The sequence below is a fragment of the Hyperoodon ampullatus genome (assembly GCF_949752795.1).
Source record: "Hyperoodon ampullatus genome assembly, chromosome: 4".
Taxonomy (NCBI): Eukaryota; Metazoa; Chordata; class Mammalia; order Artiodactyla; family Ziphiidae; genus Hyperoodon; species Hyperoodon ampullatus.
In genome coordinates, this window is record NC_136917.1 from 35,908,176 (window position 1) to 35,934,341 (window position 26,166).

The window sequence follows — 26,166 nt, forward strand, 5'->3', positions numbered from 1 at the left end:
GCCCACGAGCCACAACTACTGAAGCCCTCGCGCCTAGAGCCCGTGCTCCACAACAAGAGAAGCCACTGCAATGAGAAGCCCGTGCACTGTAATGAAGAGTAGCCCCTGCTCACCGCAACTAGAGAAGGCCCACGCGCAGCAACAAAGACCTAACGCAGCCAAAACTTAATTAATTAATTAATTTTTTAAAAAGAAGGAAAAAAAATTAGTACAGAGAGTATACCCTTCTCCCAGCTTCTTCTAATGGCAACACCTTCAGAACCATAGTGCAGTGATTAAACCAGGAAATTGATGTTGGTACAATGCTCTGTAACTGAGCAACAGGTCCATTTGAATTTCCCCAGGTTGTGTCCTAAATGCCCTTTTTCTAGTCCAGGATCCCACACTGCATTTAGTTATCGTGTCTCCTTAGTCACCACCAATATGTGAAGTTTCCTCCATTGTTCCTCATCATCCATGGCTTTCATACTTTTGCTGAGACCTGCTCAGTTATTTTATAGAGTCCCTCAGTGTGGTTCGTCCGTTGTTTCTTCATAATTAGACTGAGGTTGTGCATCTGTGGCAGGAATCTCACAGAAGCAACGTTGTGTCCTTCTCAGTTCATCGTGTCGGAGGTATGTGCTGTCAGTAAGTCCTATCACTGATAGGACCGCTGACCTTGATCATTTGGTCAAGGTTAATAGCAACTTGAAGATGGTTTACAAGAGAAGCCACGAATATGGTGAAGACATCATTTAAACCAAAATCATCAGAGAAAGGTTGTCACTTGATTTCTTAGAGTGAGTTGGTGTCTCTCCTTTTTTTTTTGGCTGCGTTGGGTCTTTGTTGCTGTGCGTGGGCTTTCTCTAGTTGCAGCGAGCAGGGGCTACTGTTCATTGTGGTGTGCCGGCTTCTCATTACAGTGGCTTCTCTTGTTGTGGAGCACGGGCTCTAGGCGCAAGGGCTTCAGTAGTTGTGGCACGCAGGCTCAGTAGTTGTGGCTCATGGGCTCTAGAGCTCAGGCTCAGTAGTTGTGGCTCACGGGCTTAGTTGCCCCGTGGCATGTGGGATCTTCCCGGACCAGGGATCGAACCTGTGTTCCCTGCATTGACAGGCAGATTCTTAACCACTGCTCCACCAGGGAAGTCCAGAGTGAGTTGGTCTCTTGAGATCAATTATTTGAATGTTGTGTGTCACTTTGGAGCATAGCACTTGAGTTATGCTGGGGCTTGTGGAAAGCACGTATGTGGTACAAAAGTATGTTTCTTTCTGAACACGGTTTTGGTGCAAGATTGACGTGTACTTGACATGGACGGTGGCAGAGAGTAGTGAAAGGGTCTGAATTCCGCTTTACCTCTGGCTCCATGACCCTGGCATGTGACTGAAACTTTCTCTGTACCCAGTCCTTCTCTGTGACTTGGGGACAGTGACAACACTTAGCTCATGGCTATTGAAGACTGTGTGAGTTCTTACATATAAGGCTATGGGTGTGGTGCCAGCCTCCAGTAGTTATCTGGTGACTGAAAGACAAATTCAATTTTAAACCTACATTTGTTTCACCCAAATGCTGTAAGGACGTGATATTCCCCCACACACACAGTTGGAACATTTTTTATTGTGATAAAACATACATAACATAAAATTTACCACTTTACCATTTTTAAGTGTACAGTTCAGTGGCATTAAGTACATTTACATCATTGTGCAACTGTCACCACCATCCATCTCCAGAACTTTTTCATCTTCCTAAACTGAAACCTTACTCATTAAACACTAACTCCCCATTCCCCACTCCCCTGGCCTCTGGTAACCACCATCCTACTTTCTGTCTTTATGAATTTGACTGCTCTAAGTACCTCATATAAGTGGAATTATACAATATTTGTCCATTTGTGACTGGCTTATTTCACTTAGCATAATGTTTTCAAGGTTCACCCATGTTGTAGCATGTGTCAGAATTTGCTTCTTTTTATGGCTGAATAATATTCCATCATATAGATGGACCACATTTTGTTTATCCATTCACTGTGGGACATTTGGTTGTTTCCACCTTTTGGCTGTTGTGAATAATGATGCTAATATCTGCGCAAATATCTGTTTGAGACCTTGCTTTCAGTTATTTGGGGTATATACGCAAGAGTGGAATTGCTGGATCACATGGTAATTGTATATTTAAGAACTGCCAGACCAGACTGTTTTCCACAGCAGCTACACCGTTTTACATTCTAACCAGCAGTGCACAAGGGTTCCAGTTTCTCCACATCTTCTTCAACACTTGTTATTTTCTGCGTTTGTTTTGTTTTGTTTTTATAATAGCCATCCTAGTGGGTGCGAAGTGGTATCCCATTGTAGTGGACATGATATCCTTTTACACTTGTTTGTATTTGAAAGACTCTTTGTTTGATGACAGCAGATTTGGGGAATCATATTAGTTCAAAGGAATATCTCATTGTGGATCTTCATGGTGTCACTCCTTAACCCAGGTAGAAGTCAACATTTTATCTGTTATCTTTACCACCACTTTCCTTTTTCATAAGAGCCAGCATGTGGTATATTTCTGTTCTAATTCTTTTACCCTCTATGCACTCTGTAACCCAAAAGCTTATATCCCATTTGGTTTACAAAGTCACTGTAGTTTGAATGGTCTATGTTTGTTCTCATAGGTTTGTTTGTGTGTGTTTAACTTTTTATTTTGAAACAATCACAGATTCACATAAATGATCCAAGAACAGGCAAATACATTTTCTCCCCGAACTATTGGAGAGTAAGTTGCTGCCACGATGCCCCATGACCCCTGCACACTTGAGTGCGTTTCCAACAAACAGGGACAGTCTCCTTTTTACCCACAAGACAACTGTCACGGTCAGGAAGGGAACACTGATACCCCACCCACCATGGAATCTGCAGATCTCATTCAGGCTCTGCCAGTTGTCCCAATAATGTCCTTTATAGAAAAGGACAAAAAGGTCAAAATCTTGTTGCGTTTAGTTATCACATCTCTTTGGTCTTGTTTCATCTGTGACAAGCCCCTGTCTTTCCTTGACTTTCATGACCTTGACCATCTGGGAGATCACAGGCAAGTCCCTCCACCTGGGTTTATCTGGGGTTTCCTCATGATTAGATTTCTGCTACGCATCCTCAAAATGAAGCAACGCCTCTTCTCACACAGAGGCTGCTCAGTGGTGCCCACATTTGCTCTGTCCGCTATTGATGACTTTCACTTTGATCACTCAAGCGAGATAGTGTCTGCCAGACTTCTCCTTTTTAAAGTTGCTCCTTTTCCCTTTGTAATAAGTATTCTGTAGGAGGTACTCTGAGACTATCCCTCAATTTCCCTTTTATTCATTTTCGTATTTTGTGTCAGGATAGATTCATGGAGTCTTATTTTATCACAGTTACTATTATCACTCATTTCAATGCTCAAATTGTCCCAGAATTGGCTAGTGTGAGACCCTTGAAGCTGGCTCATGTCCTTCTGACATGTCTCCATCAGCCTTTGAGCATTCCCTTCCTTGCTGCCATAACATGTTCCAGGCTCATATTCTCCCCTCTCCTGCCGGGCCGGAATCAGCCATTTCTCCAGGAGCCCTGGGTCCACTTAGAGTAGATCTTGGTCCTGGGTATGCTTGTTACTACTGAGGTGGTACTGCTCTGGTCACTCTCAGGGCACAAAGCTCAAGAGTATTTGTGGGTGATGCGTATATATGTGTACACACACTCATTCATGTCTATTTTTACTGTATCTGCATATATTGAAAACCATGAGTTCATTTCAGTATCTTTTTTTTTTTTTTTGGCTGCACCGGGCAGCTTGTGGGATCTTAGTTCCCTGACCAGTGATCGAACCCAGGCGCCGGCAGCGAAAGGGCCGAGTCCTAACCACTGGGCTGCCAGGGAATTCCCTCATTTTCAGTGTCTTTAATTCTGGTTCAGCACCAGTTCATTCTATTTTTCTCTCTCCCTAGATTGGTAACTCCTTTCTCTGACAATAAGAACCCTGCTCCCATCATCCTCAGTACTTTTACTTATTTAATCAGTCGTTCCCTCCCCCCCCCACGTGCATCCCATCCTCCTCCCTCACGTGCATCCCTTTTCGCCACCTCAGCCCCTGACCCGGGTCCCCCACCAGCTCCCACTGGCTGCCCTCCTCGCTTCCTTTAGGCTCCAACGCCCAGAGCCAGGTCACCCTCTGTGGATGGCCCCTTGCCCTGTAGGTTCCACATTCAGCTCCTGCTCAGGTGCTCCTCACAGGTGTTTGAATGTCTAATGGCCCGTCTTGTCTGTTCCTTATTTAAATTATGGGGGGCAGATATTATGACTTCTAGTAAACAAGTTTGGGCTTTTTGGGGGTTTAAACAAGTTTGCCCTTGACCCCTCGCAGCACCCCCTTCAGTGCTCTGTGTGAACCAGATAAGCAGCGTTCCTACAACTGAACCCGAGAGTCCTGTGAGCTGGACGAAACTGCCCACAGGGGGACATGCCAGTGTGTGTCCGTCCCCTGGAGACACTGGCTACAGTCACATGCTCCTCAGGACCGTTGAATTGTATGATGTTGATCCCCGTCATAAAAATCTTCCAGTGTTGGTGCCTCTCTCTGAGGTGTGCTGTCCCCCTGCCAGCTCCCACCTGTCCCCAGGGGGAAAAAAACAGCCCTTTGTGGGGGGTCTCCACTGCCCTCAGCAGTTGGCTCTGTCATCAGAGCTCCTTGGATGTGTGGGCCCTTGAGGTTTTTATTGACAACCTTAGCTATGCAAAGTAAGGAATTTAGTAGTAATAAAAAGCAGTTTTTCAAAGTAGTTTAATCAGCTGTTGTCTCAGGAAGCTGTATTCTTGATGACCTTTTCCCCATTAGTGAGATGATGCTGGGACTGATGGGGAACTGCTTCTTGAGAGCTGTGGGTGTGCGCTGTCTGGGCACTTCTCCTTTTGCTTCATCTGATTTTGTATGTCCATATGTGAACACAGCTGTCAGTCAGCTTCAAACTCAGCAGTTTCAGGAGAAAATGAAAGGCTTGAGACCTACTGCCATCAGGACAGGCTGAGGTGTCCGTTTCAGCCCACGCCGCTGCCCTGTCCCATCCTCCCAGGTGGCAAGGGCCACACTCAGGGCTTCTGACTCCACCCAGGCTGAATCCCAAGGCATCTGTAGGGCTCAGAGCATAGGCCATGCATCAGATCTGGGCATTTCTTCAGAAAATCATGCTTCCTTTCCACTGATTGGCTCAAACATCGGGGTGCCTGGTACATTTGGCTGCATGGCAGCACGGGGATGGGGCAGCACCACTCAGCCTTGAAAAGCACTAGCCATCACAATTGCCGAGAGCTGCCTAAACGTCAAGTTCAGTGTGGCCAGGTGTCTTTTCATATCAGTCGGAAGTGCAGTCATGGAAGCACTGTGTTTCCAGCACATAGGCCGCAGGCCTTACAGTCTCCAGGATGGGCCACGAGGAAAGTAAATGAGATCTCAGTGCTGCCTCAGTTTCCCCCAACCCCATGACCAGGAATGGCCAAGTCTTGGACCAAAGAAAACTATTTAGGGTCATGATCCTGCACCGGGTTCCCATGAGCCTCTGCCCGATGAGCGGTCTTGCAGGCTGAGCCTCCTGGGGTGCCCACACTGGGAGATGGCATGTTGGCTTCTTGATTTAACCCATGTTTCTCACATTTCCCTCTAGCTAATGTCTGCGACAGACCTTTAGGGTAAACACTAAACCTGCACTGAGTGTTTAAAAGCCCAGTTATTGATGGAGCGTGGGCCACAGCCAGAGAGCTCCGCAAGTCCTGGCATCATTACCCCAAACTTCCAGTGGCCTGGGACAGACGTTTACTTACTCCTGTTTTACAGATGAGCAGAGTGAAGCTCCGGAGAGAGGGTTGCACCCCAGTAACCCACAGCCAGGCTGCGTACTGCCCCTCCACACCCTTTTCTGGCTCAGGGAGGGAACTCTGCACCCACAGGCCCCTGGCACTGTCTGTGCATCTGCTGCTCACACTGCACCCATGATGGCTCCTGGCCTCTGCAATCTGTCTCCAATGGTGAGTGCAGGGTCTAGGATGAGCCGTGTCCTAGGACTGCCCTGGTACCTGACACACAGTGTACACACCTTATATTTTTGTTGAATGAAGAACTGTTTCTGGTGACTGATACCTATTAAGTGAAATCCTTTTTATCCTGTACAGCTTACGGGGTTCAGGAAGACTGAGTGTCTGGGGCCTGACTTAGAACCCAAGGCTTATCATTCGTATCATCCTGAAAAGAAAGCCATCCTCCATGTCAACCGTGCTTTCGAATGTTCCTGGAAGCACTACCCCCACGAGTTCCAGGAATTGCCTTCCGATGCCTCCTCCGGCCTGTGGGAAGGACACGGGTGCATCTTCCAGGGTCGATACGCAGGCTCTCCACCTGTGCTCTCCTCTGTGTGCTGTCTGGGTGGTCCTGCCTGCCTCAGTCTCTGAAGGCCGAGGATACCCTAGGAGTGCACCCCCTTCCCGAATCCTTCCCTTGCAACAGCCATCCTTCTTGGTATCTGGAGGAGCTGTCCTGAGGAGAACAAATAAACCCTTTTTAGAGAGCTTTGAATTTAGCTGGGAGGACCCAATACTGGCCCAGTCCCTCTCCTGAAACCCTTGGGGCTGGATGCATTACAGAACTCAGAACTGTTTAGGTTTTACGTATGTGGTGTTGACAAGAACTGAGGCAGAGCCTTGCGTTCGGTGACTTAGCCTCAGAGCAGGAACGGTCGCACACACTGGTGTGGGTCAGGCTTTGCCTCCAAATTCGCTTGAATGCCAACTTGCGTAAAGACCTTTGGATCTTGGATTGCAGGTGGGCAGCCGTTGAAGAGCTGCCAAGCGTCCTGGGAAGTTCACATCGAGGGACCTGCTCCGTCTTCTCCAAACCACGACTGTCCCCTGTGCTGGCCTCAAGTACGCATCTGTGCCTCACTTTGGTCAGTTCTGGGTTCGCTTTGTCTCTGAGGAGCGAGAAGTCCCAGCCCCACCAGCCTTGCTCTCGGGCCAAGGAGCACGGGCAGCTGCCGTGGGGGAAGTGGATGTAATAACTCTCACACAAAGGACCGCCCTTCTATTTCCTCACCACTGTTCCTGGGCCTGGCTGGGAGCTCTCAGGCATAAGTAATCCAGCGGGTTTTTCTACCTCTGTTTCCCTTCCTCCTCTGCCACTCAGGTCTGTTGCAATTGCAGCATCTTGATCAGTAGCTTCAGCTTTCTGGTTGGGTCTGTCCAACGACTACCCTTCGGGCCAATGTGTGACTTCTTCCAGAATTCAGATCCCTTTTGTGTTTGGCTGGCCCTGGGGCTGCGACCCCTGTGCGGTATTTCGCTGTGGCCGTGCAGGGGGCGGATCTCTTAGAGCTGGGGGGTTATTTTTCAGGTTGCTTGGAGTGTCCTTTCTCGGCTCCACAGGCTCCGGGTGACTCAAGAATCAAGCCTCCGATTCCGATCAGCCTACATAGCTCCTCTGCAGCTGTTGACTGTAATCAAGTATAATTAAATGAGGCGTTCTTCAGCCACACTAGCCACATCTCAAGTGCTCAGTAGCCACATGTAGCTAGTGGCTCCCATATTAGTGCAGATCTAGAACATTCCATCATTGGGAAAGTTCTATTGGACAGACAGGTGGATTAGTATAGCCAAATAGAAAAATCAAGGATTATGAAAAAAATCTAATGTCCATGATGATGACTAGAGAAACAAGATGTGGTCCATCTGTACAATGGACTGTTGTTCAGCCATAAAAAGGAATGAAGTTTTCTGACACAAGCTACAACATGGATGAACCTTAAAAACTTTATGCTAGGGCTTCCCTGGTGGTGCAGTGGTTAAGAATCCGCCTGCCAATGCAGAGGACACGGGTTCGAGCCCTGGTCCTGGAAGATCCCACACGCTGCGGAGCAACTAAACCCGCGAGCCACAGCTACTGAGCCCGTGTGCCACAACTACTGAAGCCCGCACGCCTAGAGCCCGTGCTCCTCAGCAAGAGAAGCCACAGCAGTGAGAAGCCTGTGCACTGCAACAAAGAGTAGCCACCCACTCACCGCAACTAGAGGAAGCCCACGCGCAGCAACAAAGACCCAACGCAGCCAAAAATAAATAAATAAATAAATAAATTTTTTAAAAGAAAAAGAAAAACTTTATGCTAACAATAAGGCCCTACTGTATAGCACAGGGAACTATATTCAATATCTTGTAATAACCTATAATGCAAAAGAATCTGAAAAAGATATAGATACAGATATAGATAAACTGAATCACTTTGCTGTATACCTGAAACATTGTAAATCAGCTATAGTTCAATTAAAAAAAAAAAAAACACCTTTATTCTGAGTAAAAGAAGCCAGACACAAAAGTCCACAATAGTGTGTGGTTCCATTTATGTGAAATGTCCAGGAGAGGGAGAAAGAGATTAGCAGTTGCCAGGGGCTGGGGTGGGGAGTGGGGAGTGACTGCTAACAGGGACGGGGTCTCTTTTTGAGGTTGTGAAAAAGTTAGGTGGTAGTTGCACAACCTGGTGAATGTACTGAAAACCACTGAGTTATTTCACTGGAAATGGGTGAGTTGTATGTCACATGAATTATTTCTCAATAAAGCTGTTATAAAAACCAATCAAGATTGGGCTTCCCTGGTGGCGCAGTGGTTGGGAGTCTGCCTGCCAATGCAGGGGACACGGGTTCAAGCCCTGATCTGGGAGGATCCCACATGCCGCGGAGCGGCTGGGCCCGTGAGCCACAACTACTGAGCCTGCGCTCCGCAACAAGAGAGGCCGCGATAGTGAGAGGCCCGCGCACCACGATGAAGAGTGGCCCCTGCTTGCCACAACTAGAGAAAGCCCTCACACAGAAACAAAGACCCAACATAGCCATAAATAAATAAATAAATAAAATTTAAAAAAAAAAAAAAAAACCAATCAAGGACTGAAGGATTTCAGTTGGGGGCCCATAGCTTAAGGCCTTAGTACACAGATTCTTGTGAAGCAGCACTTTCTTGCAGCATCTGTTACCCTATTCTGGTTTCTTCTTAGGGCTTAAACATCCACTGAAATTATCCTATGTGTTAATTTCATGCAGCATCTGTTACCCACAAAAGCACAGGCGTGCCTGCAGAGTGTCCCAACTCTGTTATGGGCTTGGCATACAGTAGCTATCAGTAAACTTGGTGATGGTGTGAAAGTGTCTAATCCCTCTTAGGGAAGCTAGGGCCTTGGCAGGCCTGAAAGTCTGATTTCCAGCCTGGGAATGGGTAGGACATGGTTGTGCGTGTTGCTGGTCTGGTCAACTCCCTGTGCAGGACTCGGCAAAATAAAGGTCGTACCTTTGGGTGACGGTAGCCCAGCTTCAGAAGCTTCTAGATATTGTTCAGTTGAAATTAAAGCATTTCTTTGGATGAGAAATAAGATTGTTTAATGTAGACAGAAGCCATCCGTAAGTGCTGTTTTTCTTAAATGTTGCTCTTAAATATTCCCAAAGCCTCACAAGAGAGCGTGGACTAATTTTCTAGACGTTTTACTTGGCTGCATTTTCTGTTACAGCATTTTGCTGTCTTTTCCTTTTGCCCTGTTGCCACAGGAAAACAAACCTAGGCAAACTGCATGCCGTTTTTACTGAGCATCAGCAGTTCATAAAGTAGTTTATGACAGAATCGCAGGCCTTAAATTAACAAATGCAAAAGTATATTGAAACGAGAATTAATCTGCATACTTGGTTGAGGTTTCAGCACTTAGGTTGTGATGTATTTTAATTAAGGATTAATTAGAATTGATAGGAATTTGCATAGTGTTATACTTCCGCCGTCTGATGAATATCTAATATGCATGTCAGCTGTGATTTCAGAAACCAATGAGAGTTTGCTAAAGGGATATTCCTTGTAAAGTCCTGTGGGACCGAGAAAGTCCAGTGACTTAAAACATGGCTTCATCTAGAATGTTGCTTAAAGAACTGACCTGGGGGACGTTGTCTCAAAGGTAAATGCAGGCAGTTCTCCACACCAACAGGCTGTGTTCCAAGTTATCCCCCGGAAACAAGCATTTAAAGGGCCCTTGACGGGCTTCCCTGGTGGCGCAGTGGTTGAGAGTCCACCTGCCGATGCAGGGGACACGGGTTCGTGCCCCGGTCCAGGAAGATCCCACGTGCCGCAGAGCGGCTGGGCCCGTGAGCCATGGCCGCTGAGCCTTCGCGTCCAGAGCCTGTGCTCCGCAACGGGAGAGGCCACAACAGTGAGAGGCCCGCGTACCACAAAAAAAATAATTAAAAAAATAAATTAAAAAAAATAATAAAGGGTCCTTGACAGTGCGGGTGGCCAGCTGGTCAGAATGCCATTGCTCAGCACCAACCCCACGTGGAGGCCAATTTAGGGGCAAGGGGGAGGGGGAGGGGGGAGTTGTCGGTGACATTGGTGATCCCCGGGTGACTCCAGTCACACGAGAATGCCCTTCAACCTGCAAGTGGGTGACATCACCCCTCTTTACCTTGCCCGTCTGTCCCTTCCCGGGCCCTGGTCCCATCCGCTCGACCAACACCTACAGGACAGAGCCTGCCCATGTCGTACTCGAAGCAGTGCCTCTAAAGGGTCCCCAGTAAGTCCAAGTGTGTGTGTGGTTTAGGGAGATGCCCCTTGTCAGGTTAAGGAGGGTTCTTTCTGTTCCTGGTTTGCTAAGGGTTTTTATCATTAATGGGTGTTGTTTGAATGAGTTTGTTTCTTTTTTTTTTTTTTTTTTTTTGGCTATGCTGGGTCTTCGTTTCTCTGCGAGGGCTTTCTCTAATTGCGGCGAGCGGGGGCCACTCTTCATCGCGGTGCGCGGGCCTCTCACTATCGCGGCCTCTCTTTTTGCGGAGCACAGGCTCCAGACGCGCAGGCTCAGTAGCTGTGGCTCACGGGCCTAGTTGCTCCACGGCATGTGGGATCTTCCCAGACCAGGGATCGAACCCATGTCCCCTGCATTAGCAGGCAGATTCTCAACCACTGTGCCACCAGGGAAGCCCCATTCAGTTTTGTTTCTTTCTGCATCCTTTGAGCTATAGTTTTTCTCCTTGTGGTTACTGTGATGCTCTACGTTGATAGGTTTTCATTTACATTCATTTACACTGGTTTTCATTGGCGTTGATGATTTTTACTGACAGATTTTGGAAGCATCTATGTTCAGAGATAAATCTTCTTGGTTATGATTCATATGTTTGTGCATGTACACGCACACAGATGCTGTTGACTTCGGGTTGCTGGTCATTTGTTTTGCCGTTTCGGCTCTGGTCATGAATGTGCTGGGCTGTGACTTCCCCATGAAGTCCTGCCCTGAGTTCTCCGTCTGGTGAGTGGGTGGCTTTTCCCGTGTCTCTTCTCTGAAACAGTTTGTTGCAGAAAGGGGCTCTCTCTTCCTTGAGGGCCTGGTAGCACTGGTCCATAAAATGTCCTGGTGGCCTTGAGGAGAGGTTTCTTAGCACAAGTTCCTATTTCTGGGCCATGATTCTGTGAGGCCAGGCACGTTCCAGGAACCAGAGTCAAGGCAGTGAACAAGACAGCGACGGTCCCTAGGGAAGAGGGTTGTTCCACACAGCCGTAGAGAGACAGATGTGGCCCTCAGGGCCCTGGGTAGAGGTGAGGTGGGCGGGCAGGCAGGTGGGTCTCTGGGGGTATGTTCCCATGCTGTTGCCTTGGCTAAGGTGTTCACTCCTGGGCTGGGGAACGTGGGCTGCCTTCTCTGTGAGGGAAGCACCCACAGCCTGGGTTCCTGCCACATTTGTGATGCCACCAAGCTGGCGTCCTCGGGGTTTCAGGGGCCTTGCTTCCTCACTAAATAGATCTTCCCATGAGAATGGATTGCTCTTCCCTTACAACCCGGTCCTGGCCCCCTCCTCCTCACTTAGCATCTCTGTGTCCGCTCGATGGGAGCGCCTGCAGTGAGCCTTTTTCCTGTGCACAGGGCTTTCCCTCAGCATCTCATCTCGGGAACTCAGGACACTCTCACAGGCTCTTTCCAGGTGGCAGCACTGTCTCCGTCCCATGACTGATGACTGTAGTGATGCACAGGGAGGCAGGCATCCTACCAATGTGTCAGGAGGGTCACTTCTGGACTGTCCCACACCCAGAGCTCACACCTGGGGCCCGGGCATCTCCGGGACATACCCACAGCCTCCGGCAGTGACCCAGCCACAGTCTGCTCAGGCCACAGGGTTTTTGGCTCACCACCGCCCAGTACCAGTGCGAAATACAAGCAAGATGAACTAGGAAAAGGAAAGGAAAAATGAAGCAGGCATACAAAAGAATAAGCCCGGGACTTCCCTGGTGGTCCAGTGGTTAAGACTCTGTGCTCCCAATGCAGGGGGCCCAGGTTCAATCCCTGGTCAGGGAACTAGATCTCACATGCCACAACTAAGAGCCCACATGCCACAACTAAGAGCCCACATGCCACAACTAAGAGCCCACATGCCACAACTAAGACACGGAGCAGCCAAATAAAAAGCCCAAAAGTCTCATTAGACTCAACAGACATGAAATTACTCTGTCACACTGCTATAAAGGTTTCTATGTGCAACCTCTCTGTCTGTGTTGGCCTTTCCATAGACGGAGGGCAAACCAGACACCACCTTTCAAGGAGTCCTGATCTAGATTAGGACTGAACAAAGCAAGCTAAAATCTCATCCTTCCTACTGCACCCACAGAAGGAAAACTGTCAAGAGAAGGGGCAGGATCCAGAGGGGATTCCAAGGAAAGGGGGGACCTGAAGGCAGTGATTCGGAGGTGTGCTGACCTACCCGGACCTGCATGCATGTAGGTTCTTCCTCAGACCCATGTTAGGCTCTGTGACACGCATACTGTGGAGCAGGGTTGCAGACCACAGTGTTGGTAAATAAAGTTTTATTGGAACACAGCTGCTCATTGGTTTACTATTTTCTGGGGCTGGTTCAGTTCCCAGTAAGGGCTCTTTTCCTGGCTTCCAGACAGATGCCTTCTTGCTGTGTCCTCACAAGGGGAATGGAATAAGGAAGAGGTCTCTCTTCCTCTGCTTAGAAGGCCACAGTCGGATTAGGGCCCCACTCCTATGACCTCACTGAACTTTTTTTTTTTTTTTTTTGGCTGTGTTGGGTCTTTGTTGCTATGCGCAGGCTGTCTCTCATTGCAGAGAGCAGGGGCTACTCTTCCTTGAGGTGCGTGAGCTTCTCATTGCGGTGGCTTCTCTCGTTGCGGAGCATGGGGTCTAGGGACACAGGCTTCAGTATTTGCAGCTCGCAGGCTCTAGAGAGCAGGCTCAGCAGTTGTGGCGCACAGGCTTAGTTACTCCATGGCATGTGGGATCTTCCCAGGCCTGGGATCGAGCCTGTGTCCCCTGCATTGGCAGGCGGATTCTTAACCACTGAGCCACCAGGGAAGCCCCTCATTGGACTTTAATTGCATCCTCACAGGCCCTATTCCACATAGACATTGGGGGTTCCACATGTGAATTTGGGGGGACACAATTCAGTCCATAGCAGTTCCATATTGTTTCTTAGAAAAAACATAATGTGTTGATATTCATAATTTTATTTTACTTCCTTGTTTGGTTTGCTGGAGTTTTTTACCCACAGTAAGTTGGGAACATAAGGAAATTTGGTGGTTTGGGGGGAAGTGCCTCTGTTTTAGATCCCACCACCTCTTCTGAGTGTCTCCAATTGACAGTGTCCCTGAGCTGAGCTCCTGGTCTCCAAAGCCTCCCGCCTGCCAGTCGAGGGCCCTGGGGGAGCTGAGGGGCACCCCCGGGACCGGAAATGAGCTTGTTGTAATTGACGGTAATGAGTGTCTAATGACCATAATCAGGCGTGGACAGTGTGCTGGGAGACAGACGCGCGGTGCTGAGGGAGAGGCAGGGCCGCATGCAAGGGGCCGCTCGCTGACAGAAGGCAAAGGTGCTCGGCACAGCCGAGTCCACAGCTGGGACCGGTCCTGGTGACTAAGGCACAGGGTAACTTTTTTTAAGTTTTGCTTCTCCTCATACACATACGTTCGCAAAAATATACAGCTTTAAAGAAACAAAGCTTGTAACTCATGAATGCTGGTCATAACATACGCACTGTTAACACCACAGGGCCTGGGGTATGACAGGCATATTGTCTCCTTATTCATGGGCATTTGGGCGGTTTTTGATTTTTCACAGTTACGGGGTGGTCATGTGTGTCCTGTAAATACAGCATCTACAGGGGTCAGTGTTCCTGTAGGGTAAATTCTCAGAACAGAGTTCTGATCAAGATCAAAGGATATGTGCTTTTTCTGTGTTAATCGGCATTTCAAACCTCCCCTCCAAAAAAGGCCACACCAACACATACCCCGTAAAGAGATATGAGAAAATGGTGTTCTCTTTGTAATTTCAGAGCTTTCATTTGAGGACAGTAAGTCCCATGTTTTTTTAGTGTATTTTTAAAAATCTCCAGCACCTGGTTGGGCACCTAGCTTGTGATAGACTCTCAGATGCTTACTGTTGGATAAATAAAAGAACGAAAGGGGAGTTCCCTAGTGGTCTAGTGGTTAGGATTCTGTGCTTTCACTGCTGTGACCCGGGTTCAATCCCTGGTCGGGGAACTGAGATCCCACAAGCCACGTGGCACGACCAAGAAAAAAGAATGAAAGACTGCCACGCACCCCTGAGCAGCCCAGAGTCACACACGCATGAACACACACAGGTGTGCACATGCCCCCACCACCGCATGTCCAGCCTGGACCACTCCTGCCCCTAACTGTAATGACGGAAGCTGTGATGAAAGCTGTGGAGGTGGCCTCTCCAGCCCGGGAGTCAGGGTGTGCTGGGGGCCCTCTGGGGCAGGATGGGGTGCTGTATGTCCCTCTTGGGTCACTCCTGAGCCCCAGCCGCAACCACGGGTGCTCAGGGACGAGCTGCTGAGTAAGCCTGAGACGGTCGCAGAGCATCTGCTGTGCCGCAAAGGGCCATGAAGGGCCCAGCAGAGGGAAAGTTCACGAAGGTGGGTTTGGAAGGCTGTCACGAAAGGCCCTGAGTACGAGGTGTCAGAGTCTAGGCTTTAAAGGTGGATGCAGGCCCTGGTTGAAGTCTCTGAACAAAAGCCTGGCATGATGAGCACAGTGTTTGAAGGTAGTCGGCTTGCCGGTGTGCACAGTGGATCAGAGGGGAGGGGTTTCCTCACAGGTCATGGAGGGCAGGAGAGGGGTCAGCGCAGCAGGGTTCCAGCAGTGGCATTAAGGGAGGGGATGGATGGTGGGTTGATCATGGAGTTTGAATCAATAGGATTTGCAAACAGAGGGCCTGAGGGAGGAGGACATACATTATCTGCTCTGGGTTAGGAATGGTTAGGAGGGTGTGGGCCTTTACAGGGATCAGGCAGCACAGGTCAGCTCTGTCCAGGAGTGCCCAGTGTTTACATCTGGTGCTTCTTGAAGACCAAGTAAGGTTGTTAGACAATTGCGTCTCTGAACTGGAAGGCCAGCAACTGATAAAAGGGGCACTTTTCCTTTAGTTCTTTCAGAAAAAGCCACATTATAACCCAGTGGGACTGAGTTAAGTGGCAAGGGTTCCTTTGGGTGAGTTGAGGGTCCCCAAACGTAAGGAGGTAAAGGTCCCTGCATGTGAAGAAAATTCCTGCAAGTATATCTCTTGAGCGCCTTCAATTTTCACTGGTGAGTTTTTGACAGAAAAGGTTAACCTGTTACATAGGGAACAAGAAAGGGGCACATGATTAATAAGTAAATATCCATATGATAGGATTAAACTCAATTTTTTTTTTTTTTTGCTGCACCCCGTAGCTTGCAGGATCTTAGTTCCCCGACCAGGGATTGAACCCGGGCCACAGCAGTGAAAGCGCTGAGCCCTAACCACTGGACCGCCAGGGAATTCCCTAAACTCAATTTTTATTTGAGCACTTGAGTCAGTTAGTAGCTGATAGTATTGAGAGCCTGTTTCCAAGAAAACACTTTAAACTTTGTTTTTCCAGAAAGTCAGAGCTAGATGGATATCCTATATCATTACCTCCTTCTCCATTCACTGCCTCCCATCAGGAACCACCCCCCAGTCTTTTTTCCTCTGTAGCCACAGATGTTTCTTCTGTCACTGAAAAAGCAAAGAAGACACAGGTCCTGCAAGACCACCCTCCTCAGACCCGAGCTCGCTCTGTAACCCCTGCAGCAGCCTCTTCCCTGCACTGCCTATCTCCCATGCTCCTCCGGAACTTGCTAGTCAGGCTGTACCCCACCTTACCCTGCTTTTGCAGAGGTTAACAGCATTCCCCTAATGACCAAGCCCATGTTTTCACCCCTCTGTGACTACTTCTGGTTTTTCCTCCACCTACCCGATAACTCTTTCTGTCTCCTCCTTTGCCTGTTCTTGAAATGCTGGTTTTCTAGTATTCAGGGGCATGACCTTCTCAAAGGTGTAGCTGCAGGTACAGGTGGATATGTACAGATTTCCCACACACCACATGCCGATGACTCATGAATATCTCTTTCCCACCCAAACTGGTCAGCTCAGCCCCAGCTCCCAGGAAGCAGCTGCCTCGCAGCCACCTGGACGTTCATGCTTAGCTGGGTCAGGGACCAGGCTGATGCCATTTTTTCATGTGCCTGCCTGCTGCTTTGTGTGCTGTGCTTGGGAAAAAAGTGGCATCTTCCAGGGCAGATGTGGGAGTGGTTACAGCCTCTTCCTTTCTCCCACGCCTACATCTGGTGGTCACAGACTCTGGGGCCTCACCCTCTGGCCGCCCTGTAGCTGACCTGCGTCCCCTCGGACAGCAGTAGCTCCCTGCCACTGCCTCCCCTGCCTGTCCACTGCCCGTCCAGTCCTGCCCTCAAGCACATCACCCTCTCAGTCCAGCTGCGGTGGCTTCTCCATGTTGTAAAGCCAATCATCTTGTCTCTCTGCTTAAAGTGTCTCCGTGGGGGACTTCCCTGGTGGCACAGTGGTTAAGAATCCGCCTGACAATGCAGGGGACACGGGTTCGAGCCCTGGCCCGGGATGATCCCACAGGCCGCGGAGCAACTAAGCCCGTGCGCCACAACTACTGAGCCTGCGCTCTAGAGCCTGCGAGCCACAACTACTGAAGCCCGCACGCCTAGAGCCCGTGCTCCGCAACAAGAGAAGCCACTGCAATGAGAAGACCGCGCACCGCAATGAAGAGTAGCCCCCGCTGGCCGCAACTAGAGAAAGCCGGCGCACAGCAACGAAGACCCAACGCAGCCATAAATAAATAAATAAATAAATAAATGTATTTTAAAAAAAGATCTCTCGGGTTAGTTCATCTTCTCTGGCACCTCTGGATCAGTCTTTTCCTCTCTGACTTTATAGCAACAACCCTCCCCCCAACACACACACAGGAAACACAAACAGACATAATAGACGTGTTACCAAACCAAAGTTCAGTCGCCTGAAAAGCAAAGCCACTCTCCTGACACCGGGTGGTGGTGAAGGAAACTACAGTGTTTGTTGCAGGGTGCCAAGCAAGGGAGTGGGAGACCAGCCTCAGGTCTACTCCACCTTGGTTTTTGAGTGAGGGTTTTTTGGTTTTTTTTTTTTAAGGGGAAGAACAGAGAGGCTAGAATTAATCATCATCTTGTGACATTTCATAATCGTAGTTTCGGGAATCAGGATGTCTCTGGTTTATGTTTCGCTGACCAGGTGGGTCCATGGCTTAGGGGTCTGTTAGCTCATCTTGCCCTGGAGACATAACCTGACTTTGTACATTAATGACGATATCTATAATAGCAATTTTAGCATGTTAACGATGTTATCAACGACAGCAATTTTAGTCATCTGACTGATTGATTAGTGTTCAGTTAGCACAGGACTGAGGTCAAAGGGGACAAGAAAGGGAATAAAGTTTTAGATAGAAGAACTAGTCAAACTCAGTAAGGGAACTCGGTTTTGGGGGGCTCAGTTTCAGACACACAGCAGCACGGCCTTGCCTGAAGCCAGGCGGCCACTAGCCTTCGTATCCCTGCCTGTGCTAGTGTGTGTGTCTGGAACGCGCCTCCTCTCCCATCTGAAGACAAGGTGCAGGGCTTCAGGCTTTCCAGCACCCAGTGCCGCCCCGCCCCTGCCCTGCGGGCCCCCACACACACCCAACTGTGGGCTGTGGTCGGTGCGCCCCCTGCATTCCCGCCACCCGGACTGGACTCCTAAGCACGGCACCTGGACCAGCGTCCCAGGGGGTTACTCAATGTCTGTTATCAGATGAAGTCTTTCTCTCCCCTCAAGGGTTCCATGAAAAGTGTTCAGACACGAAGCCAGTGCTAACACTCTGTTGTGGTTGTTTTTATTCCGACAACAGACACTGATTCAGTGTCTCCTCTCTTACCCAGGGTTGAACATTCGTGGCATTCCGGAAGAGGGTCCCCCCGACCCTCAGCTCCAAAAGCTGGATAACATGCTGCTGGCCGAGGGCATGTGCAGGCTGGAGAAGCAACGAAGAGGAGCACAGGTGGCGGCCGGCACAGCAACACCAGGTGGCTGTCCAAATGACAATGACCTTGAGCACTCTGACTACAGGGCCAAGCTGTCCCAGATCCGACAGATTTACCACTCTGAGCTAGAGAAATATGAACAGGTGATCTTTCTGCATGGAAGAGTTTCTGTCGTGTGAATGCGCATTTGTCAAAGCAAAACTTGGAGCGCTAACTGCCTGCCTTTGGTGGCCCAGAGCAGGGAGTCCACACACTTGGTCTCACAGCAAAAGTGGCCGATTTTACCGGAAGCCTTTTGCCTTCACTTCTCAGTAGCCAGCCTGTGTGGGAGCCTCGGGGGGCAGGTGGCTGGTCCCACATGGAGCCCCGGGACAGCCTGCCGGGTCGTCACCGGCTGGCATCTGTCTCCCCACCCCAGGCCTGCCGTGAGTTCACCACGCATGTCACCAACCTTCTCCTGGAACAGAGCAGGATAAGGCCTGTCTCACCCAAGGAGATGGAGCACGTGGTGGGCATCCTCCACGGCAAGTTCAACAGCGTCCAGACACAGCTGAAGCAGCGCACCTGCGAGGCCGTGACGACCCTGCGCTCGAGGTTCCTCGATGCCAGGTCAGGCCCTACCTACCCCCGGCCTGTGACCCCAGGGTCAGCTCTTAGGAAGAGGAACAAGTCAGTGCTGGCTTGGGTCGAAGTCCTGGGGGCCTCCAAGCCTGTGCAGGGGCTGTGGCCACAGCTGCAGGTGTAGCCCTCACACAGCCTCTTGGAAGGCGACTGAAGTGCTGACTGCTGCTGGCACAACCTCTAGGGAATCAGAGATGAGGATGAGGCCCCATGTACGATCCCCGGCTGAGGCTGTCTGTCTTCACAGGCGTAAGCGGCAGAATTTCAGCAACAAGCCACGGAAGTGCTGAATGAATATTTTTATTCCCATTTGAGCAACCCTTACCCCAGTGAAGAAACCAAAGAAGAGCTGGCCAGGAAGGGTGGCATCACGGTCTCCCAGGTGACAGTCCTTTCCTGCCACACCTCCCTAAACCCAGAAGGGGGGAAAGTTCAGCCCAGTGAGGAGGACGCCCAGGGAAGTTGGTGAAATGTGTGGGGCAGGTGCCAGGTATGCAAGCTCCCAGTCGGCCTGACTGGGCTCAGGTCCTGGGTCTGGGCTATGAACGTGGGCCTCAGGCGGGAAGCCATGCCCACCAGGTGTGGGGACTCGCTGAGGTGACTGGTGTGGAGTGTGCGGTCCCGGAGGTGACACCACAAAGTGTATCATGAGGTACTCAGTGGATTGTAGTCATTAGGATTTAATATTCTAACAGAGGGATGTGCTGTGTTGCATAAGAGGGGTGGGCTATGAGCTTAGGAGAAGAAAAAGAACTTGGAGGAAAATTAGGACTTAAAGTGATAGACCAGCTCTTGTGCTTAAGTACCGATTCAGTTATCCTGGGATAAATTCAGGCATGTGCATTGCCTTCTTGTTTCTCAAACAGTCCAGTGTGTGTGTCTGGGGGTACAAGACAGATGACATCTGGCTCCAGAGGGGGAATGGTGGTGCAGATCAGAGAAGGGACCTGGACAACCTTGGGCAACCTTGGTAGTCGGGACCACCACTGTCCTCCCTGGAATTGGGTTAAGGGGGCGGGGCTAAGACGAGAACCCAAGAAATATTTCCGAAGGCTTTAAAGTGAGAACGGTAAGTGCAGGCAGCCCACAACCAAGAGGCAGAACCAGGCCACGCCCGAGGGGCAGCATGGGGGTCAGGGCGTGGCACCTCGCCCCCGGCTGCAGGGAGGGCTGCTCCCACTGTGCAGTTGGAGGGGCTGAGTTTCCAGCCCAGTCAGCCTGTGCCCTCCGTCACCACCCTCTGCTCTGCTCCCTGCCCAGCCCTGCAGCGACTTGGGGACAAGGGCACTCAGGAACCCCGCAGGGTCACACAGGCAGCAAAGCCTCACAGGTGTCCCGGTCGCATGAGACCTCACTCACCCTGGAACTGCTGCGGTGTCCTCAGCACCTTGGCTGGAGCTGAAGTGAGGGCTGCACCTCTGGGGCTTCGAGGCCCAAAAGAAGTGGGAGGCATGGCAGCTTGTTTGTCACCATGAGCAGTTGTCTGAAAATGGCCAGATTCACTTCAAGCCCTGGCACCCCCAGAAAGCACATGGGTCTTCGGTCTCAACTTTATCTCAGGAGAGGGTTCGTTGCAAACAAAAGTTTGAAAAGCACCGGCCACATTCCAGTGACTCCTGCTCTGTGGCCGGGCCCTGAGACCCCACCCACCAGCAGCAGAATTCTGTGCTGGGAGCCCCTCCCCACTCTGGCAAGTCCTCCAGCTGGAAATGGCTGACAGCTGAGGGAGGGCTCCGAATTTGGGATACAGATGTCGGGATATAGATGTCGTGTAGGCTGTGAGGTTCGCCTAAGGAGGAAGTACCAGGGGAGGGAGAGCACCATTAGGGCAAAGGGTGTTGCAGATGAGGCAACAGACGTTTTCAGGACAGGATCAGCTGCAACTCCAGGGTGAGGAGGCCCGAGGGGAAAGGGCGGGAGAGCTGAGCCCATGGACAGGGCGATGGGCAGAAACCCAGGCGGCTGCAGCTGTATGAGCCAAAGGGGCCAGAGTGACTGGGCAGGGAGTGGCCAGTGGCTCCGAGCTACAGCTGGCGGAGAGGGCATCCCACTCCTGTACGAGGTGCCGGGACACACCCCGTGGAGAGGGTGGACCCTGGCCCGGACCAGCTCCCCGGCAGCCGCCCTCCCTCACCCACACGGGAAGTTTGCTCTTTGTCCCTCTAAAATGCCAGTTGAATTCAACATGGAAAACTGCTCACTGCCATTCTTCTGCAAACTTAGTCCCACACAGACGTGTCGGCACGTTCCTTGCAGGTAAGTGGGAACCCAGCGCTTACCTGGTTTGGTTGAGGACAGGTCGCCCTCACAGCGAGGGCGGGAGAGTCGAGGGGCAGGGAGCACACGTGGGGCTTTGTCTTTTCATGGTTGACATTGAGAGGATTATGGAGGGACATTAAAGAAACAGGTTTTTAGAGGAGAAAAGTCCTCCATCCACAGTCCTGCCACGTAACTCAACTGTTTATTTCTGTTCATTAAAATACACACCTTTGGGCTTCCCTGGTGGCACAGTGGTTGAGTCCGATGCAGGGGACGCGGGTTCGTGCCCCGGTCCGGGAAGATCCCACATGCCACGGAGCAGCTGGGCCCGTGAGCCATGGCCGCTGAGCCTGCGCATCCGGAGCCTGTGCTCCACAATGGGAGAGGCCACAACAGTGAGAGGCCCGCGTACCGCAAAAAAAAACCCGAAAAAACAAACAAACAAACAAAAAACATACTTTTCACTGTAGGGCTGGGTGCCTTACTTTGGGATATGTCTCCATGCTCTTAGGAAGGCACTGCTCAGGGTCTCACCCAGACAATTCTGCCCCCAGGGGACATTTTCATTATCACAACTCTCGGGGGGAGGGAGGACACTACTGGCATCTGGTGGGTGGAAGCCAGGGATGCTGCTCAGTGCCCTCAGTGCCCAGGATGCCCCCCAGAAAGTGACCCACAGGGAGAAGCCCTGCCCTGGAGGTCTCGGTGCAGGTTTGGATTCAGAGCTGGGCTCAGACCTCTAGGCCCTGGGCCAGCCCCTTGCTTACAGGATGCATGTGACTGCAGCTCCCTCCTAACTGGCTTTGGGGGCTAAAAACAGGCCCTCAGCTCAGTGCTCAGTTCCTTCCCCTGCCCTTTCCTTATCCTTTGATAAGTTTTGGATTCGACTGTGTTCTTTGCTTAAATTGCATTCCCAGAAATGTGGTTACTGATGCGTCTCCCGCATCAGTATTCAGTCTGTTGCCTGCCACCGCAGTGAGCAGACACTCGTCTCTCTGAGTGTGTCACACACATGCCTGTTTTCCTTCCAGCTCCCCCCTCTCCTATAAGCCACGCCAGGTCCAGGGTGTCACCAACACACTGCAGACGTTTCCCTGGGCCCACAGTTCATTAGCGCCACCTTCTCAGTCCCGGCCTCTCACCCAGCCCCAGGGCCACGCGGTGTCACTCAGTGATGTTCCCCCCGGCGGTCTGTCCACATCGCGTCTCATTGCTAGGTCAGTTTTTTCCAGTGACTTCCATCTCTGCCTGTCCACAGGCCTTCAACTGGTTCGGCAACAAAAGAATCCGGTATAAAAAGAACATGGGGAAGTGTCAAGAAGAGGCTACCATCTACACAGGTAAGATGGCAGAGGACACCACCGATGTCAGGGGCCTGGGCAGCCAGGCCAGCTGCCCTTTGAGGCCCAGCTCCAGTCAGTAAGGCTGCCCAGCCCAGGGTCAGTCGCTCCCATGTGGCCGGGCCCACTGAGCTGCATCTGGGGAAGCAGACTGGTCCCTGCGTATGCCTCTTTTCTCTGTTTACACTGTGAGGTTTCTGTTCCCATTAGTGATTATCCCGGTGAAGTCAACACATCCCGCAGCCTGGGCAGGTGCTGTGGGGACAGAAAGTTCCTACCAAAAGTCTGGTTTCCCCACCCACGCAGGGCTGCGGGAGGGGCAGGGAGCCATAGCAGTCACCTCCGCAGCCTCTTCCTGGCCGGGGGACTGGTAGGTCCCACCTGAGGAGTCACTGTGATTCCCAGGGTGGGAACACTGGTCCTGACCCCTCCCACCCCTCCAGGTTCCTCTGGTCCCTTTCCGATGACCAGCACCAGCGACACACTTATCACCCTGCAGACGCTGGCCTCCCTCCGGCCCGGCCCTGGGGAAGGCAGCCTTCTGGGCCACGTGAGTCTCCAACACAATCCCAAGGACACCTGTGGGCTCCCGGACTCAGTGATGGGGCTGACGTGGAGCCCAGGTGGGTGGCGGGTCCTCGGAACCGGCCATCTCGACCATGTCTCAGTCCATCATGGGGACGAATGCAGGCTGGCAGAGCCGCCTCAGGGAGCCCAGCTCTGTGGCGCCCCACTCGGCAAAGACCTTCGCGCCTCACAGGACTCGATGGCTGCTGAGGGCTTTGCCTATTGGGAAGGAGGCCCCCCTCCCCAATGGTGTCTGTACCCATCAGGAGAAGGCAAGGGTGGGCAGACGAGGCCCTGACGGTCTGAAGGTACAGCCCCACTGGGCTCAGACCCTTCAACACGTTCATGCCGTGGCCTCACCATCCTGGCCGCCTCCTCGGCCGGTGCGAGCTGGGCCAGAGTGAAGATCTGGGAAGAAAATGAGCCATGGATCTCAGCTGTCTCAGGATGTGCCCTCAGGAACTTTCTCAGGGTTTGGGGCAATGTGCCAGGCCAGCCAGGATCAGAGGGCATCATCCCTCTCGCAGTCCCTGGGGCCTCTCGGCCACCCACTGACAGCCACAGGGGCCCAACCCCCGCGCAGGGTTGTCCCGAAGAGGCTGTGCAGGTGCAGGTGTGATAAGGCCATGCGGCAGTGGGCAGGGCCTTACACAGCCCACCTGTTTCCTTCGGAGTTGACCCCCCACCCGTTTACCCCCAGCCCCTCTTAAAGGTTCAGGGAATGGATGCCTCCCGGTGCTGGGCAGTGCGCGTCCCATCACTGTGGCAACCTCACAGCCCATAATGAGCACCTGAGCAAAGTGCTCTGGCACCACCAGGTGGCCAGACCTGTCCGGCTCTGCCCTTGCCCAAGGCTCAGCACCTCGAGCAGAGTAGGGGTGAGCGTGTGAGAGTGAATCGGGGTGAGGGTTCCGTGGACTGTGACGCGGGGTCCTGTCAACCCCACATAGTAAGCAGGAAGGTTGGGGTTGTGGTGTGGACACCCACCTGTGCCGCGGGCCCCTGCCCTGGGCAGGCACAGATGCTCTTCCAGAGAGCAGGTCTCAGGGGCTGAGGTCACCCCAGCTGGGAGCCATCTCCTCGGCCCTGAGCTGCCCTTTGGCTCCCAGCCCTACACTGGGCCCCAGCCTGTCACCTCCCAGGCCTGCGAGTGGACCCCTCACCTCACCACTCATGTTCTCCTTCTGGGATCATAGGCCTATGGGTGTCCATCCAGGGGCAGAGTGTGTCCCCCTGAGGCCAGTATCCTTGTCCCAGTTGCTTTCAGACTGAGGGTGGGCGGAGCAACGCTGGCCTCTCAGTGTCCCTGTGTCACATGATGAGGCAGCCCTTGAAGGCATTCTCTTGATTTGTTTGCCCAGCACTGTCCTCTGTGGCAGCTCCTTGGGACACATGGGAGGTAATAGCTGAGGCGGGGGAGGGGGGAACGGGATGGGGGGGTGAGGAGCAGGGTCTTGGGCCTTGTGGGGTCCGAAGAGGTAGAGGGTGCAGGCAGGAGGGTTCAGCCTGTTAAGGAAAGTTCAAGGATGAGGAAGGTGAATGGGGCTTCCCTGGTGGCGCAGTGGTTAAGAATCCATCTTCCAATGCAGGGGACACAGGTTTGAGCCCTGGTCTGGGAAGATCCCACATGCCGCAGAGCAACTAAGCCCGTGCGCCACAACTACTGAGCCTGCGCTCTAGAGCCCGCGAGCCACAACTACTGAGCCCATGCGCCACAACTACTGAGCCCGCGAGCCACAACTACTGAAGCCTGCACGCCTAGAGCCCATGCTCCACAGCAAGAGAAGCCACCGCAGTGAGAAGCCCACATGGCGCAACAGAGTAGCCCCCACTCGCCACAACTAGAGAAAGCCTGCGCACAGCATCGAAGACCCAACGCAGCCAAATAAGTAAAATAAATATATAATTAAAATAAAATAAAATAAAAAAGAATGAGGAAGGTGAAGGGGAGCTTGTGAGTTGCAGGCCCCACTCTCGTGGGCTGCAAACCACCACCAACAGTAGTGGTTTCCATTGTGGGGGGCTCCTGTGGACAAACATCCCAGGGTCACATGTGCCCGATATATCCCCGCCCTGCGGACAGAGCCCACACACCCGCAGCCATGGGCGCTGCCCTCCTGAATCCCAGCCAGGCCCGCGTCCTGCTGTGTTCCTGAGCCTCTTCCACGTCTTACCACGATGTTTGGGGGACCACCGTCAGCTCCGGGCCTGCCTGGGTCTCCCTCACCCTCAGAGTGTGTGCCGCGGTGCCCCGCCAGTCCTTTGCCAGAGCCCGGCCAGCGGAGGCCAGTTCCTGCCAAGGAGGCACACTCATGTGCAAGGCCAGCTGTGACCCAGGACTGACCCCCTGTCCCTGCCCCATCTCCTGGCTCCTCTCACGGTTCTCGGCATGTTCTAGGCCGCCTCAGGGATGCGAGGGCCGGAGGGGTCATCTGTCCCGCGGCCCCCCTCTGACTCTCTGTCTCTGTCTTTTCAGGCCAGGGGCGGCTGGCAGGTGAGGCGAATGTCGACCGCTTCACCTATTGGAGACCCCGGCAGTGTCACCTCAGACGCATCTAATTAAGTGTTGGGATGAGCAGAAAAGAGGATGGTGTGACCTGCCTTGGTTCCCTGGAATTCGCGTTACCTCAGAAAATCCAGAACTGACGGCAGACAGCGCTCCCTGAGCTGACGGCAGGCGGAACCGGTACCATCTTTTGCTTGTCAGCTGGGGTTTGAAATGGGCTGAGACACTGCTCGTTCTGCCAACTCCGTTTGGTGTTTTTTTATAGTAATTTTATGGTTAAGGCTGAATTGTTTCTTCCAGGACTTGGCACAAATTCTCCCATTACAATTTTGGACTGATTTTAATTTCGATGTCGTTCGCTCCCAGATTTGTTCCTGCCGACGGCTGACCGCGCAGGTGCAGGGCTGCAGCTGCGCAGTTGGGTGGGTTGTGACTCTGTTTGCTCGTTTGTCCATCCGTGCGCTAACTCGCCCAGACACTGCCTTCCGC

General features: G+C 51.8%; 1 protein-coding gene across 1 annotated transcript in view; it reads left to right on the forward strand.

The window, feature by feature from the left end:
• PBX4 (PBX homeobox 4) overlaps positions 1-25,734 on the forward strand; it is a gene marked incomplete at its 3' end in the record, with an annotated part of 47,097 nt that extends 21,363 nt beyond the window's left edge. Inside the window, 8 exon segments of the mRNA XM_079701501.1 lie at positions 18,283-18,527; positions 18,803-18,993; positions 19,253-19,272; positions 19,275-19,387; positions 22,523-22,679; positions 23,048-23,154; positions 23,273-23,479; positions 25,648-25,734. Of these exon segments, the coding sequence (XP_079557627.1) occupies positions 18,283-18,527; positions 18,803-18,993; positions 19,253-19,272; positions 19,275-19,387; positions 22,523-22,679; positions 23,048-23,154; positions 23,273-23,479; positions 25,648-25,734 (1,127 nt within the window).
• Between the last annotated feature and the right edge of the window lie 432 nt (positions 25,735-26,166).